This window comes from Squalius cephalus (genome assembly GCF_949319135.1).
Source record: "Squalius cephalus genome assembly, chromosome: 1".
Classification (NCBI taxonomy): Eukaryota; Metazoa; Chordata; class Actinopteri; order Cypriniformes; family Leuciscidae; genus Squalius; species Squalius cephalus.
In genome coordinates, this window is record NC_137122.1 from 25,744,360 (window position 1) to 25,763,334 (window position 18,975).

Here is an 18,975-nt window from a genome sequence, read left to right on the forward strand (position 1 = left end):
CCTCCTCACCGTCCATTAAGACAATATAGACACACGTCCTCTTCCTGGCAGATTCGTAACATCTTTAGTTGATTATAACTTCTTAATTATTGCCCTGATGGTCAAAATGGGGATTTTCAATTCTTTAGCTATTTTCTTACAGCCAATTTCTATTTTGTGATGCTCAACAATCTTTTGCTGCACATCAGAACTATATTCTTTGGTTTTACTCATTGTGATGGATGATTCAGGAATTTGGCCTTTGTGCTTCCTCATATTTAACTCCTGTGAAACAAGAAGTCATAGCTGGATAGTTTCATGTTCCTAGTCACCCTGGTGTGCTAAAAAAGGTAAATATTAATGGGAATATACTTCAGAGATATTTTATTAATAAAAAATTCTAGGGGTATGAATAATTGTGGCCAACGTGTTTTGGAGAAAAACATTTATTTCATAATGTGATTTCCCCCCCACTTTCAATTCTTTTACTTCAATGAAAGGTTACATTTTTACCAATTTTTTTAATGAAAGATCAAAAGGATAAACGATGCAGATTTATTTTTTACAGCCATTTTTGATCATATTTACCAGGGGTATGATTAATTCTGAGCACGACTGTATATATATATATATATATATATATATATATATATATAGATACTCACATGGGCACATATTTGTATTATTAATATTCAATTTGATTTTCAATGTTGCTTTATTTTAACGTTTTTGTTAAACCAAGCAAAAGAATAAAAAAAATTATTTGGATGAATAATATAATTATTCTTATTACCGGAAAATGTCATGTGATTACAGTAACTCTGCACTGTGGCAGCTCTAATCGGCACTCTGCCATTTAAAGGGCTTATGACATGAAAAATCAAATTTGCCTTGATCTTTTGACATATAAGACGTCTTTGTGCCATTAAAACATCTTGCAAGTTTCATAGCTTTAAACATCCTTCTCATAAACAAAGCATTTATTTAATCAAGCTACAAAAAAAAAAAAAAAAAAAAGGTTTGCGGGATTTGCAACGTCACATGGGCAAATTAATTTGCATATGACTGCCTTCAGAGCAAGACATCGACGAATAGTTTAACATCATCGCATCACAGGCCCCACCTACTGGAGTTCAGATGCTTAATGACTGACGTTTGCCAACACTGGATATGAGCATCGCGTCAAAAGCAAATAAACCCATTATAAATCACTGATGCTGGCTACACTGGATGGAAGAGTAAATGTAAGAGTAAAATAACTTTCATTTTGACATGTGCTATTTAAACAGCTCATTTACTAATTTCTGTCGGGACTTTAGACGGATCCCAGCATCAGGAACAATGGGATGGTCTATTTTAATGGCGTCCCGGATCGCATCGGATGATTTTATGTTGGTTCGGAGCATTTTATTTTGTAAACAAGGCACAGTGTAATATAAAGTTTGCAGAGAAACTTTTGTTGAAAGATGAAGCAGTCGGCTGTATTGAATCTAAAACAAATGGTAAGTAAATTATTTCATAATGCTTTATCTGTAAAAGACGGTTTTATATGGATAATCAGGGGTTGACATTAACACCCGCCAACCCGCCAAATGCGGGTGGATTCTGCTCGTGGCGGGTAACATAGTCACTCCAACTAGCCATTTTGGCGGGTTGAATAATTGTCTTTTCAAAAGGCATCTGAAATAAGTGTGACACTACGACACTACAACTCCCATGGGTATTAGGGATGCCAACGAATATTCTAAATTCGAATATATATTCGAATTGTTTTAAAAAACAGAATTTCGAAGGTGAAAATGAATATTCGAATGTGGAAAAACGCCTGCGGTAGCAGAGGCGCGGCTGTCTGCTTTGCGAGTGGGCGCGCTGCCTGAGGGGTCAGGGACAGGTAACAGGAAGAAGCGTTAACGCTAAACAGAAACATTACTAAAGTGTTACAGGCTACAGTGTACTGACTGAATAGATATTGCATGAATAAGGTAGGTTAGGCTTCCACTGGTTTGATTATTTACCGTTTCATGTCAAGGAAAAGTTCCATGTTTACCACAGCACAGCTCGCTCGGAGCGTTCAATGTCGGTTCTATACTGTAAAACTTCAATTAATGTTAATAATATTTGTTTCAATCACTGAATGAAGCCTGCTATATTTGGGACAAGAGTCGCGACCTTAATTGCTTGCACAAAACTCTTGATCAGCACTCAACATTTGCTTATATTTGTTGTTCATTTAAACCGTTATGAACCGCAGAGAGCGTGACGCCTCATTCGCGCCGCAAGATTTCCAGACGCGCGTAAACGCGTCTTTATATTGACTTCATTGAAATCACTCGCGCCAGACGCTCGATTCGGATTTGGTGTGAACACAGCATGAGGGTGAGGGCGAGAGAGAGAAAGAGTGCCTGCGAGTGCGAGTGAGAGTTATTTTTGTGTAGGTAATACGTTGTCAATGTTTAAACTTAAATAAACTACCTAACGTTATATAAGTAGTTATGTCTCTTTGTATTAATTTGTCCTGTTATTGACGTAATGCGCGTCATTGACAAAATGCGCAACCAGATGTTCGAATAGTTCGAATATAGGCTATGTGGTTTTTTTTTTAGAGGGAATATTCGAACGATTTTTGAGCAATTTTGACAGCCCTAATGAGTATTACATGCACACAGTGTTGCCTTGCGCTTGCGCGCTAGTGACCGACAACACAGAAATGAAGAGCAGCTAGCTGCCCTGCTGGAGTTACGTCGTATGCCGGTGGAGCTACCTGTATTGTTATGTAGTCTTGATTTGGGGGTGTGTACAGTGGTTTTACATTTAAAAGGGTTGTAAATTCATGTAAATTTTACCACGCCATAGTCAACTTTTATCAGGTAATTTCACAACAACAAAAATGTGGCTAGTAAAAATGCTATGTGGCTAGTAACTTTGGAAAACCACTAGCCACATTGGCTAGTGAGCAAAAAAGTTAATGTCAAGCCCTGTGGATAATGTTTTCAAACACTTACTGGCGTGCAATAGTGAGTGGCCGTTGATACGGTTTCCTATTCAATGATGTCAGCCAATCATTACAGTGGCCATATATTGACAAGCCTTAAAGGAGCCGCCCCTTAAAAACTGAGTCAGAATGAAGGTTGAAAATATTAACAAAACATTTTAACATTATAAGTGAACCATAAGGACCATATTAAAATAATAATAATAAAAAAAATCGATGCCATGACCACGGAAATAAAACACAAAATACAACACAACAATTAAATGAACAGTGAAAGTCAAGTCAAGTCAAGTCACCTTTATTTATATAGCACTTTTTACAATACAGATTGTATCAAAGCAGCTTCACAATGATAACATGAAAATAATACAACAAAGTTTGTTTCTAGAAGAAAATTGCTTCATCGTCCACCCTTAAGTAAGGCAGATCAATAATATTGTTGAATATTAAATGTCCCCAACTAAGCAAGCCAAAAGCCAAGGCAACAGTGGCAAGGAACCAAAACTCCATCAGGAGACAGAATGGAGAAAAAAACCTTGGGAGAACCCAGGCTCAGTCGTGGGCAGTTCTCCTCTGGCCAATGAGCGAACAGTGTATGATTATGATCCAGGCAGCATTACAGGTCAGAAGTTGGTTGTGTCGATGAGGCCTTCACAGGGTTGAGGCTGGCACTTCAGGGATGCGTCATGGTTGGGTCCAGGTGCAGATCCACCATCTGACACTGGTTGACACTTCAGTACTGCGTTGTCGTCGCGTCCAGGCGCAGGTCCTTCATCGGATCTGGATACGGCGGAAGAGGAGAGACTAGTTGACACTTCAGGACTGACTTGTAACAGTAACAGAAGTAACAGAAGCTCGTATAATACATTTTAACAGGCATGAAAATCACCAGTTAAAAAGACTTGGAAGGCAACATCTATTTACTAAACAAAATAAAGCAACTAATATGATTAATATTCTTTTGGTTCAGGTATCAGAAATCGGTATTGCAAATACAAAAAAATTATTGTACAAGTACCAAAAAATAAAATAAAAAAATCATCAAGTACTGAAAAAAAATCTGTACTTTACACATTCTGGAAAGAAGTGGTATCGGAACATCCCTAATAATAATAATGATACATATTATTATGATAATTTTCTAAAGTTTTGTGACAGCAAATAAAATAATTGAAATAATAATTATTAATAAAAGCTAGATCCCAACATAATGACAAAATTCACAACTTCACAAAATGCCAAAATGCTAAGCATCACTGTGTGCTGTGGACGTACTGTACATGTAACTGATGTGAACTAGTCGAGTCATGCTACAGCTCTTATTCAGGACTGGGTCACTCTTCAGCTGCACGAGTGTGTCACCACTGAAAAAAAAAAAATCACCTCTCGGTGGTGTCAACACGAATCGTCTCTTCCTCACTTCACGCCTCTTGCTCTTCCAATGTTCTTCTCCTTCACACCCCCCTCCTTTCTCGTCACTTATTTTCACCCTTTTTGCGTTCATGCCTCCCCAGATTTCATTCTCACCAGCTCTCAACACCCCCCTCCTCTTTCTCTCTCTCTTTCGCTCTCTCTCTGTCTCCTCCACCTCTCCTCACACACACACTCTTCCTCACATCCCTGCCTCTCTTCCCATCACATCGCCGACTTCATCTCCTCTCATCGTCTGCGTCTCTCTTCCACGCACACACACACACACACGCAGTCGTTCTCTGACTCTCACACGTGCCAGCCGGCTCTCCCTCTGCGTGTCCTGCGGTCCGGCTGTGGTTCGGCTGTGGTTCGTCTCCTCTCTGGAGCTTAAAGAAGGAGGGCAGAGAGGCCATGGAGCACAGCCACATCTTCACCGTACTGTCCACCAACTCCAGTTCTTGGAGTCCTCGCGGTTGCCCTCTCGGACAGTTTCCCGTCATTTACTACAGTTCCTTGCTGTGCCTCGGCCTGCCTGGTAAGAAAGACACAAGAAAGATTACTAGTGCACATTGTATGTTTTCATGCATGTATTTATGAAGTGCATGGTGTGAGAGGAGTGCATCGTCCCCAATATTCACATTTGTGGGTGATCAATCCTTCATCAAATTCGTATTATTTAATGCATGGCTTTATGCATGACTGTGTAATTGTGAACTGCATTGGGGTGAGAGAAATGCTTTGCCTCCGATATTCACATTTGTAATCTATCAATACAGTTTTTCCATGCAGATTCTTAAAATCTTGATTGCGTAGTGCACAATGTATGTTTATGCATGCTTTTGTCTTTTTGGATAAATATTCACATTTGTGGTCGAGCTGTTTTTTTCAAGCAGATTCTTAAAGTGTTGTCTTTAGTCCCACTTAATCTTGATTAGTAACATCCTTGACGAAATTGTCCGTAACCTTGTGGGACGCAACTGCCATCAGAACTGTGGGAAAACAGTGTTTCCAAAGGTCATCTGTGTGACAGGACAGAATACAGAGTCTCACATTATTTCCACGGGCTTGTAATCATAAATCAGCAAGAAATACCTGTTATTCCACAGATGATGAAATTAGTTCCGGCTCTAACTGGAATGACCTGGGGAGCAAGACAGATGATGCATCAGACATCTTGATTAGTCGTCATATTAATAATTGGCCTCCGGCGTTTAATATTCACCCGTTTGGAGACTAAAATTATATTTTGTCCCTACACAATTGGAGGTTGATTGCTCATTTATGACAATTGGTATTATTTGCAGGTGTGCTGCATATTTAATCTAAGCTTCCCTCTCAGGTCGGATGGCGTGTGGCACAGTTTCAGTGGAATGATTTCTTTGTCAGATTGAGATAAATCACTGTGCCCTTGAGCGAAGCACTCAGCCTGAGCAGTTTACACAAATATTTTCATTTGCTTTCGGAGGCAGTCAGTCTTCCTGTTGCTCAACTGCTAAATAGCGGCTTGAATTTCCGACTCTTGATGCGGGTTTCTGGGACAAACAAGAAGCGTGATGAGACGAGATTAGAGTCTTTATTCAACGCTGTGTGAAAGTCATCACACCTGGCAGTGATTTTGGATAGATAGAGGTGAAGAAGAGAAACCTCTCAAAGGCATTGTGCACAGAAAGTGAGAAAAACATGGAGAACGGATGGGAAGAGAGTGGAAAGAGAGAGAGGTTGACTAAAAGCATGTGTGATTAAAGAGAAAGAAGGTGAAGAGTGAGGTTGTTTTAACAGAAGTAACAAATAACATTTATATAACAAGGAATGATACATTTTAAAATAATGTCTGAAGGAAAGTGTACATTGTAAATGTATCATTTTGAATCACCTTTTTGCTTTTGCAATTCTGTCCTTTTAAAAAAAAAAAAAAAGCAAATATTTCATGTAGATCACCAGTTCATTGTAAAATTGCGTACAAATGATTAAAAAATATTGTGGTTTAACACGACCATGAAGTATAGCAGTGGGTTGCATGTCTGTTCTGAAACAAAAATATGCTAAATGCAAATGATAATGTGCAATTAATTGTGCATATTTAGAGCAGCAAAATAAGTAGTCTTTTAAAAAGGAAGAGACATTGACGTCAAAGACAGTTCGGCAACGTTCAGGTGTCAAGTCTTAGAAGCTATTTAAATTTGACACATGCCAACTGTCACATGCTCATTATGCTTAAAAAAATTATAATAATTTCCTTCAAATAACTTCAAGTTTAGCTGCATGGCTGTGAACTGAGTGGCAACTTGTGAGAACCTGTAATTTACAGTTTAATGAAATTCGAAGAACATTTTATACCCGAAACAGTAGAAACCACAGAAATACGAGTGTGTTGAGATGAGCTCATGCCTGTTCGATTGTTCGCTGGAGGTTAAGCTCAAAGGTCACTAATTGGAAGCAGTTGGTCTTATTTCATTGCCTTTTTTAACTGAAGGACTATTTGATTTATGTGTTTTGGTGATTTCTATTGAAGATGAAGGGTTTTTATCCAGAGAGTGACTATACTGCGTCTGCTGGAAGGTCACAGATCCACAGTAACGATCCTCTCGCCGGCTCTACATTACCCTGGTGGTGTTATGCACTTAAGAGGTGGAGCCAATGATTTTCAATTTAGGTAAACGATCCGGGGCTCTTTGAGAGCTCACCGCCTCGGTGAGGAAAGTGCTTGTGAGCTTTTTTTGTGTTTGGGTCAGGACCATCAGAAAGTCTGGAAACCTGAGAGTTGCTGAACCCAGAGGGAAAAGTTCATTGCAGACTTTATCTTGTTAAATCTGAGCACAGTTTGAGACAACGTTAAGATCTTTCCTGAAACTCTTAGAGATTCATGTGAGATTACTGGGATCTCATTCATAGGAGAAACATCTGAGAAGCAGGAGACTTTTGCTAAAGTCTCAATTTGCTCTCAATGTAATCTAAGGCCCTGTTTACACCTGGTATTAATATGCGTTTTGGTTGATCGGATCACAAGCAGATGAGGGAAACACATTCCTGTTTACACCTGGTGTTTTAATCTGTCTCTTTTGTCCACTTTCAACCACTTCTGTCCTGATTTCTTCGAGGTGAGGATCTATGGGTGGGTAAATGTTTTTTTTCTTCAGATCTTTCAATCTAATGGACGAAATAAGCTTGCACAATTTACATATGTGACCCTGGATCACAAAACTAGTCAAAAGTAGCATAGATATATTTATGGCAATAGCCAACAATGCATTGTAGGGGTCAAAATTATAGATTTTTCTTTTATGCCAAAAATCATTAGGATATTAAGTAAAGATCATGTTCCATGAAGATATTTTGTAAATTTCCTACCGAATATATACCATATATATATAAAAAAAATATTTTTGTGAGCGAATGCAACACAATCGCGAACATAAATGGACAACTTTAAAGGCGATTTTCTCAATGTTTCGATTTTTTTTACACCCTCAGATTCCAGATTTTCAAATAGTTGTATCTCGGCCAATTATAGTCCTATCTAACAAACCATACATCAATGGAAAGCTTATTTATTCAGCTTTCAGATGATATCTCAATTTTAAAAAATTGACCCATGTGACTGGTTTTGTGGTCCAGGGTCACATATGAACTTGCCGGGAGACAACGGAAAAACATATATGGAGAATAGCAGTTTTCGTTTCTGCTCTGAAAGCCGCAAGACCAGCCGAACGCTGTGAGTGTGTGTTAGAAATCAGGAATGTTGAGAGAACATTGTGATTGGTATGTTTTTCATCTTTAAACCAAACTTGGGTCTTTAGCTGACCAAGTTTAAATCCCGTCTGTCTATCGCGCTTCCCATAATATTTACTCATTAGGTTAGTATGTGGAGAGTTAGCATCTTTTGTGGCTGTTTGAATGCATTCGACCACCTGAGCATCTACACTAAAAAAGCAATTCGGTCGAATGTGTTTTCATCTCTGGAAGTGGTCGAAAGCTCAACAAGTTTTAGACCCCATTTACACCTGTATTTAATGCCGTCTACTTGTGATCTGATCGACGAACAAGCTTCTTAAAACCAGGTGGGCCACATTGGTATCCAGGAAAAACAAATGAGATAGTAAAGAGATCTCATCAGCAATGCTTCTTTTGAGTTTCTGCAGTATATGCATATTTTGCAGTTTCATTATTACAGACTCGTTATTTATTTGAACTGACAAAAGTTTAGACAATTTTACAATGCAAAAAACAAACAAAAAAAAAGCAAGTAAGATGTCACTAGTTGAATGAAACCCCCAACATCGCAAGGTAATGTGACAACATTATAAAATGTCTGCCAAAACTGTGGACTATCTACTACTTTATGAAAGAAAAACATGCAGAATCAAGTATGTAGTGTAAGCAATACACTAGTTTTCCATTCGGACACAAACACGTGTGAATTCAAAGCAAACTGAGACATTAAAATCGGTTGCTCCTGTTCTGGACCCTGCAGAGACCTGCATAAACACAGGAGTCAAGTGAAATCAATATGCTTACGATGTTGACCAGCTAAATGGAAATGCCAGGAAATGTACGACCTCCAGGGCGCAGTGCATCCCTTTTGTTTGTCTAAATAAAGTACATTCACAGTGGAGCATCTGGAGAGATTAATCCAGAGAAAGCGAAATCCACAAACAAAAGTACAATGGACAGTGGAGTATAAAGGAAGAATAAAGCGGATAAGGAAAGTAAAACTGGGAGTTGAGAGTGGGATTTGGTGAATCTGGGTTTTATTTTTGACTGCAGCCTTAGTGACACTCTGATACACCTGAACACACATAGACACGACGTCTGCAAGACAAACTGATCCACACAGCCAAGGACATACAGATTCACAGTCTGATAACTTAAAGACTCACTGAGATAAACTGACAGAATTAAATGAACACTCAACATTAAATGTTTAAGACTGGGACACATCTTAAACTGATAATACTGAATTTAAACAAACTACAGAATTAGATGCCCATGAGAGAAAAGTGAGTCATTCAGTTTCACATATAATATCCATTAGTATCACAAAAAACAATATAGCAATAAGTTGAAGAGGAAATCAAACTGAATTTATTTTCTGTTACACAAAAAGACACAAAAAATAACCTTCATTAAAAAAAAAAAAAAAAGGGAAACAAGGAGTGAGTTTGACACCTGAAAGCTTGTTTTGTGTAGCCTGTAGAAAAGAAAGACAAATCTAAAATGAGATCTCTATTGTTTCTTTAGAAAGCAATGCCATCAAGAGGAGACATGTCTCTTGAATCTTGGGATTTTCTCTTTATAAAAGATCCCACGTTTCAGAAGAGCCCTCAATTGTGCTCAGATTTGCTCAACTCAAATGAACTCAGATATCATTTCATTTAATTCAAATTCATATTCATTTTATAGCTCAATCCTGGGCCATCTTTGAAACGCCTCTCAGTCATGCAAGTGCAGCTCCTAATCTCTTTGAATGGGGAAACATCAAATTCACCAAAACTGTTCGCCAAGCTTATGATTAAATTTCATATTTGAAATCACCAATGAAATCTGACAACTGTCTCATAAATGTTGTTTCTAAATGCTGGAATCTTGACAGAAAACATTATTTTTTTTCAGGCTGGATCAAGCTAATGTGTAAGCGCACGTCTGTCTGTTTCTATAGACCTTATGCGCCAGAGAAACAAGGGCGCCGCCATCTTTGGAAAATTGTCTTTTAACTTCCGTTTTGCGGTCGCTCTGTATATTTATATGGCATTTCTGTCCAGGAGTAATTAGCTTTTTAAGTGGATTTACTTAATGTAAAGTTAACGAAAGTTATCATGAGGACTGTAATGTTTAAAGCAGATGACTAAACAAATGTAAATCGACCGGGAAGATTTTAAAACGAGCCGTTCATTAATAAACACGCAAAACGCTGTGAAAATACAGACCGGAAGTCAAAAGACAATGAGCGCAGCGCTGAAAAGGGGCGGAGCTACATAAGGTCTATAGGAACCAGAGCTTCTAACGGCAGCTGCAGTGACGCGATGACTTTACCAATTGGCGATTGGCTCTTATTTAGAAGGCGGGGCTTATTCCGCCATATTGAGCATTGCACTTTTCCCCATTCAATACAATACGAGTGACGCATCTTGTGTTATTCTATGCTGGTAAGTCCCGCCCATCCGTAAAACCCCAAGTGGACCTCTAGGTTGAAAAATCGTCAATGCAAGTGAATGTGAGAAAATAATTATTTTCTGGTCCCGTTTGAATTGTGCCATGAATGTGAACATATGTTGTCTGTGAATTTTTTATATAATTTTTCATGTTACGAGTGTGACAGTATATTGTATGATTCTTTGGCTAGCAGTTGTGGAAAAGACACAACGAGAAAGACTACATGTCGCCTATGTGACGTCACCCCATAACACATTTTCCCTCCACTTGTCAAATCACGGTGCTAATGCTGCGATAATCTATGGAGACAGATCGAGATGCCTGTGTGTTTTGTACCCAAATGTCACCATTCAAACCAAATGGGCTGTTCTTTCTTCAGATCCACAAAGTGCTCTCACACAAAATCTAACCGTATCAAACTTCTACCCGCTAAATTGTAGCATTCTTCACACGAAAAATTATATTAAAAATTCACAGACAACATATGTTCACATTCATGCCAAAATTCAAACGGGACCAGAAAATAATTATTTTCTCACATTCACTTGCATTGACGATTTTTCAACCTAGAGGTACAGTGGGGTTAGCGGAAGGGGCGGGACTTACCAGCTCTATTGTCTTTGACGTTATCGAGTGCAGTCATTGAATCCCACAATGCACCGCAATAACGAGTGTAAAAGCGATACACTATTGTGTATGAGTGTGTATGAGCATACACTCATACACTATGAGTGTATGCTCAACGGCTAGACAATACCCATAATGCACTGTGAGAGTCGAATGAATTCCCGCTTCTGACCAGAAGATGCCGCCCACATCTGAATCATCCATCCATTTTCCAAACCGCTGGTCCAATGTAGGTCCAGCGTAATATCATACAGGAATAGATTCCTTTTCAATTGTTTATTAAATTGTTCAATCAGGTTTCTACATAGTTTCCATGACAGAGATCAATCTTTTCATTACTACTGGAGCTTGCTAAGTTTCAAATGATTATTAAACAGCACAAACAAATGCAGTTTGAATTCATTGAATTCTGAATTCACTCACTTGTTTTCATTCACTCCTTCACTTCAAGTGAACGACATTAGTGGTATAATGTAGGGAATAGTGAATGAGGGTATAAGGGGTGATTTCAAACACAGCCCTCTTCTGAACTTGGCATACACGTGATTGCACCCGCTCTCTACGGAGGTTTCCTGAAATGTGCACAAAAAAGTTTTCCAATTGCTTCCCAAGCACTGCTCACTTCTGTCTGTAAACCAATGGGAAATGTAATGTAATGTTAGAGGTTATAACGAATTGTAATGAAACTGTATATTCAAAGAACGCAACATTGTACGCTTCCCAAAATGTGTCCAAAAAAAGGCACAAGGGAGATTTAAAGCAAATTAGCATTCAGTATCACATTTGTGCGTCATTTAACCTGGACTAATATTAGTCAGATGCTGAATTTGGAACCGTATTCTAGATTACTACTGTTTCTGCAAAAATAATAAGAGTAGTATGCTAGTGCTATTCCTCCAACCACATATACGTAAATGAACCTAAAAACACTTCTAAACAGGCAATAACATTTTCCTCTGGGAACAGTGCTGTAAGGACTGCAATGTGTTTATGTACAAGTTCAACTGTGAGAGAGATAGATAGCTTGATTTGCTTTTTTTCTGAAAAGTTATAAGAGAACTTTTCTCCAAACTTGATTATGAACAGACTATGCACGTGTCGATCAAACCCATCTCTGCCTGTCTCTCCATATTTCTATACATCTAGAAAAGGATGCTTGTGTGCCTGAGATTGCAGGTGTTTATGCAAATGTGTGAGTTTGAAGCTGGAGTCTTTGTAATTTGTAATCAGCTGATGTTCTGGAACTGTGAAGTGCGATTCTCCAGACTCCTGACTGGCATATGTAATCCAATTCCATCTTTATTAGCAGCCCAAATGACTGTCAGGCAGACAGAGACACACCACGGGTGCAAAACACTTTGAAGTTTTTCATCCAGTATACCCTTCCACACAGCAGCCTATTGGCTACAGTGGGCGACAGGTATGAAATTTGCTGCGAATTTCTTTTTAGGTTAACACACCAGAATGTTTCCTGAGGTCTATTGTAATGAGGCTTTATCCTCCCGCTGTGTTAAATTGTTTGGCTTGAACAAAGGCAGCACTTTTGTTGTGCACGCTCTTTTCATCACAGTGAGAGGTAATGGCAGTCGCTGGTCATTTCTTATACCCGTACATCTCACTCTGCCTGAGCGTGAGCAACAAACAATACAGGTTTGGGTGGAAGCAGAGCAGTGAAAGCATTAGAAGAGGAAGGGGCGGATGCTAGGGGGTCTGTGTATCCTTGGGTCTTTTTCCTGGGTCATTGTGACCTGGACGCAGAGCATTGCATAAGCACAAGCGTTTGGATGTAATTGTGCACATGTTGCTGCAGGTTTTATTGAAGGTCACAATGAGACAGAGGTCAAAGCTGTGGAGGAAAACAGGCAGGTAGGAAGAAGAAGGACCAATTGAATGAAAAAGTCTCAGAAGGTCAAGATCTCTGAAGTATTTGACATGTGAATGTGATTGTACTCAATGTTGCACGTGTATGAATGTGTGTGCACGTGTCAACATCTGAATGTGCATATGTATGAATGAGTGTGTGTATGTGAATATGCATGTGTATGAATGAGTGTGTGTGAAATGAATGTGCATGTGTGTGAAATTAATGTGCATGTGTATGAATGAGTGTGTATGTGAATATGTGAATGTGCGTGTGTGAACGTGAATGTGTGTGAACATGAATGTGCATGTGTGTGAAATGAATGTGCGTGCATGTGTGTGAATGTGCATGTGTGTGAACGTGAATGTGCATATATGTGAATTTGAGTGTCAATACATGCACAGGATTGTTAATGTATGGATGATGTGAATGCATGCATTCAAACTCATGCATATGACTTTAAGAGTGTTTAAAGTGTTTAAGAATGTACATTTCAGTGCATGAGTGTGAATGTACACTCACCTAAAGGATTATTAAGAACACCATACTAATACTGTGTTTGACCCCCTTTCGCCTTCAGAACTGCCTTAATTCTACGTGGCATTGATTCAACAAGGTGCTGAAAGCATTCTTTAGAAATGTTGGCCCATATTGATAGGATAGCATCTTGCAGTTGATGGAGATTTGTGGGATGCACATCCAGGGCACGAAGCTCCCGTTCTACCACATCCCAAAGATGCTCTATTGGGTTGAGATCTGGTGACTGTGGGGGCCATTTTAGTACAGTGAACTCATTGTCATGTTCAAGAAACCAATTTGAAATGATTCGAGCTTTGTGACATGGTGCATTATCCTGCTGGAAGTAGCCATCAGAGGATGGGTACATGGTGGTCATAAAGGGATGGACATGGTCACAAACAATGCTCAGGTAGGCCGTGGCATTTAAACGATGCCCAATTGGCACTAAGGGGCCTAAAGTGTGCCAAGAAAACATCCCCCACACCATTCCACCACCACCACCAGCCTGCACAGTGGTAACAAGGCATGATGGATCCATGTTCTCATTCTGTTTACGCCAAATTCTGACTCTACCATCTGAATGTCTCAACAGAAATCGAGACTCATCAGACCAGGCAACATTTTTCCAGTCTTCAACTGTCCAATTTTGGTGAGCTCGTGCAAATTGTAGCCTCTTTTTCCTATTTGTTGTGGAGATGAGTGGTACCCGGTGGGGTCTTCTGCTGTTGTAGCCCATCCGCCTCAAGGTTGTGCGTGTTGTGGCTTCACAAATGCTTTGCTGCATACTTCGGTTGTAACGAGTGGTTATTTCAGTCAAAGTTGCTATTCTATCAGCTTGAATCAGTCGGCCCATTCTCCTCTGACCTCTAGCATCAACAAGGCATTTTCGCCCACAGGACTGCTGCATACTGGATGTTTTTCCCTTTTCACACCATTCTTTGTAAACCCTAGAAATGGTTGTGCGTGAAAATCCCAGTAACTGAGCAGATTGTGAAATACTCAGACCGGCCCGTCTGGCACCAACAACCATGCCACGCTCAAAATTGCTTAAATCACCTTTCTTTCCCATTCTGACATTCAGTTTGGAGTTCAGGAGATTGTCTTGACCAGGACCACACCCCTAAATGCATTGAAGCAACTGCCATGTGATTGGTTGATTAGATAATTGCATTAATGAGAAATTGAACAGGTGTTCCTAATAATCCTTTAGGTGAGTGTATGGCTGAGTCCCAATTCGCCTACTTATACTACAACCTAAAAGTATGTACTTTTTTTGTGATGAAAAAGTACATACTTTTGAGTGTGTAGCAAAAAAGTATGCACGTTCTGGGACATACTTCGATGACGTCATGCAACGTGAACTTGAGCGTGGTTGCCTAGTTACGCACACCGGGACTGTTAACAAAACATTTAACATTTCATTCATTCTTATATATATCCAATATAATTTTACTTACTATTCCCATCTTTTTTTCCACAATACATTTACAATGTGTTTACCAAATTGAGGAGTGAAGCAGGGCGTCGTCGTAGATCAACCAAACGCAGGTCGTTTGTGAGGCGGCTGGTTCTGACGTTCATGTGCAAATGTGTGTAACAAAAGCTAGCGCTACTTATTTTCTGAGTTAAATTATTTAAAGTTTATAGTGTAACTATTGTTTAACGTATTTTATACTTAATCTTATACTTATGTATAATACTTAAAAATACCCCGATGAAAATGAACCATGCTTTTACTATAGTAAAAGTGTAGTAACCATGTTTCTTTGGTTGGACTGATAAAGTTAACATATGTACAGCCACAGTATTACTACAAATAAGTCAGACAGAAACATCAAAAGAAATACATTAAAAAAGACACTTGCATGACACTGTACTAGAGCCTTTTTATTTATTGTTTTGTAGCCTGCAATGAGGCGCTCGGTTTCTTCATCGGACCCTACAAGATAAACACGGTACTTTTTTGGCACAACATAAACCCATTAATATTACGAGACAATAAAATATAACTTTAATTAGGGTTAAACATTTGAATTCTTACACTTAAAAACTGAGGGCGCATCTCCGTTGCTGCATCCGACTGCCAGGTTTACATCAACATCATCACCGCAAAGCTCCTCCCTCCCGCACGCAATGGGTTGTGGGCAATATTAGCCGTTAGAGTGTGCATTGATCTGCACTTCGAATTCTAACCGGAAATAGTAGACCATCCGGGTATCTTTGGAATACTCATTTCAACATGCTACGATTTGGGACGTACTAATTCTAGTTTCGCATACTATTTAGGACGGATAGTATGCGAATTGGGACTCAGCATATGTGTTTGACTGTGCAGTGCAAATGCATGTGTTCGAACATGAATTAATTATTCATGTTCTTCTACATGTGAACAGAAATGCATGTAAACGTGTGCATGTGAATGCATGCATATTAAGACGAGTGTATGCGTGATGTGTGTGTCAGTCAAATGCTTTGCATATATTATGTGATTTTGTTCAGTAGATGTGGAAAAACCTATATTTTCTATCTATTTATGGTGCTGCAATTTCAGTGCAATATTGTATGATTCATTCTTGCAGGATAATAAAAATGCTTCTTTATTAAACTTACGAGTGCAAGACTGACTTCATCAATTTCTCACCCGCCCCTCACTCTCTCTTCTCACCATCTCTGTCTATTTCTTCTCACGCTCCTCAGCAAACATCCTCACGGTGATCATCCTTTCTCAGCTGGTGCTGCGGCGACAGAAATCTTCCTATAACTACCTGTTGGCCCTGGCCGTAGCCGACATCCTGGTCCTGCTGTTGATCGTGTTCGTGGACTTCCTTTTTGAGGACTTCATTCTCGGAGCGCCTCTGCCTCACTCGCTCAACAAAGCCGTGCAGGTTCTGGAGTTCTCCTCCATCCACACCTCCATCTGGATCACGGTGCCCCTGACCGTGGACCGCTACATCGCCGTGTGCCATCCGCTGCGCTACCACACCGTATCCTACCCGGCCCGAACCCGCAAAGTGATCTTGGCGGTGTACGCCGGCTGCCTAATCTCCAGCATCCCGTATTACTGGTGGCCGGAGCTGTGGCACGGACTCCCGGGAGCGAGTAACGGCGGCCGTAGCAGCAGTGCAGGGCAGCACGTATTGGTTTGGGTTCACTGCGCCACAGTTTACCTGCTCCCCTGCTCGGTTTTCTTCTCGCTCAACGCCATCATCGTACGCAAGCTCCGCTGCCGACGTAACTGCTTCCGTCTTCGAGGGTACTCAACCGGAAAGACCACAGCAATCCTGCTGGCAATCACCTCGGTGTTCGCCGTTCTGTGGGCACCGCGCACGCTCATGATCCTTTACCATCTTTACACTGCACAGCCGGCGACGCCTGGCCCGGCCAGATTGCTGCACTTGGTCACGGATGTGGCAAACATGCTCGCGCTGCTTAACACCGGGGTCAACTTCTTCCTGTACTGCTTCATCAGCAAGCGTTTCCGCAGGATGGCTGCCACGGTGCTAAAGGCCTTATTCCGATGTAGGAAGCAGCCTCCACCTTTTTACGCCAGTCACAACTTCTCTATCACCAGCAGCCCATGGATCTCACCAGCCAACTCACACTGCATCAAGATGTTGGTGTACCAGTACGATAAGAACGGGAAACCAGTCTGCATATCATCTTGATCGCCAACACAAGCGATGCCATGCCAATATAACCCTGGCTGCTGAGCCGGGCGAGCTTGGGGAAAGTCCTTCCCGACTGGTGACAAGCAGAAGGCGTTGAACGGTTTGTTAGGAAGTGCCTCAACAAGAGATCCAATGTCAGGTTCTGAGACAACTTGCGGCCAAAATGAGGTTCTTTCTCTGGCAACAAAACACGCAGGAGTGGTCGTTTTTAACCGATAACATGCCAATGCCTATCAGGGTATTAATGCAAAAAAAGACTTAATCTCAAAGTCAAGAGAAATCATGAAAGGCTTGCTTGCGTTCCAGGCGATGATGACTGTCCATTTGTTCCAATATACACATTGATGTGATTAAAAGATCAGTTTGTCTCTAGGGCTAGGCGATATGGCTAAAAATTGCATATATCAATATTTTTCCATTTGCTCGCCAAAAATTTTAAAAGGTGATTTTCTGCCCCCCCTAGCTATAAAAAATAACTATTGTTACAAAGTACATACATTCAGCGCTCAACAGACATGTGTGATTAGACACAACGCGAAATGCTGTTTTGACATGTTGTAAAAAGAAACCTTTGTCTTTATAAGCTAAGCTTTTAACATTATCAGGACATACACAATATTCCCTAATTTTATACCGTCAGAAAAGATATTGCGATAAAATTGCCTGTATTCAATGTATCGCCAAGCCCTAGCTAGCATGTTTTTCAGTTCATTGCAAACCAAAGCAACATTTTACATGCAGAAAAAGGATTTGAAGCTGGAGCCAACAAGATGTTACTCTTTGTGAACCACCTTTCCCCTCTAACCTTCTCAGCAAAGAGACAGAGCACTCCCTCCCTTTGTGATATTAAAAAACAATGCTGGCATTTTGGTTTAATATGCTGTTGGTCTCCAAGGGCTGCTCGCAAACAACACAAGCTCTTATTCTAGCCTTTAGATATGCTCAGTGCTGGAAACCCGCTTCAGTATTGCTGCCTGATAAAGATGAAACGCAAAGACTTCTGCTTCAACAAAAAAAGCTTCTGGTGCAACTGACTGTTAAATGTACAATTAAGGCAAAAAAATACCTTTAGAGTGGAATTATTCTTCATCGTTTCAATCAATATTCTAAGACACTCATTGCTCAGTACATGAAAGGATTTTCTATCACAGTGGCAAACACTAAATAATTAAGACTTTGTAACTTCTACCACACATGTACACAGACTCATTTATCCTTTGCTGGGCAGCCTCAAGAAGAAAAAAAAAGAAAGAAAGAGAAAAAGAGAACACTTTTCAAATAAAATCAATTACTTTCTCCAGAGTGAGCTATTGGGGAAAAACCACGTTCATTTATCTTCACAGTGGCGTGGAGTAACAGGCTGCCATCTGGAGTGCTTTAACTGTGGTGCATATATATTTAAACAATACAGCGGGGAACATGTTCGTAGATAAGGTAGACTTAAAAATGTATGATCTCTGTCGTAGACAAGGCTGTATTCACCTGTCTTGTTACAGCAGGGCCTATAAATGAAGGTGGTTCTGCTGAAAGCTGTGATGGTGGTAAAAAATGGTTTCTTACACAACTGAAAATGGTCAATTTCCATTACAGCGTCCATGTTAAAGATTGAGGCTTTCAGTCTAATACGGCTTTTAGTCCATGTCCGTTAGCTTTGTGGACTAGTTTGAGGTATGCTCTTGTACTCCTAAAAGTTGGCTACAGTTTTTCAATTTCAGGAAAATGGACCAAAATATTAAAATCCCCCTGTAGTCAATAATCGTATCCCT

General features: G+C 40.0%; 2 protein-coding genes across 2 annotated transcripts in view; both read left to right on the plus strand.

Moving 5' to 3' along the window:
- Positions 1-18,975, plus strand: part of mrps7 (mitochondrial ribosomal protein S7) — a 154,388-nt gene that overhangs the window by 129,787 nt on the left and 5,626 nt on the right. The window lies entirely within an intron of this gene.
- gpr139 (G protein-coupled receptor 139) lies at positions 4,704-18,441 on the plus strand. Its single transcript, XM_079871915.1, has 2 exons — positions 4,704-4,919; positions 16,239-18,441. Exons 1-2 carry the CDS (start codon positions 4,796-4,798, stop codon positions 17,204-17,206), a joined length of 1,092 nt encoding a protein of 363 aa, XP_079728041.1. The 5' UTR covers positions 4,704-4,795; the 3' UTR covers positions 17,207-18,441.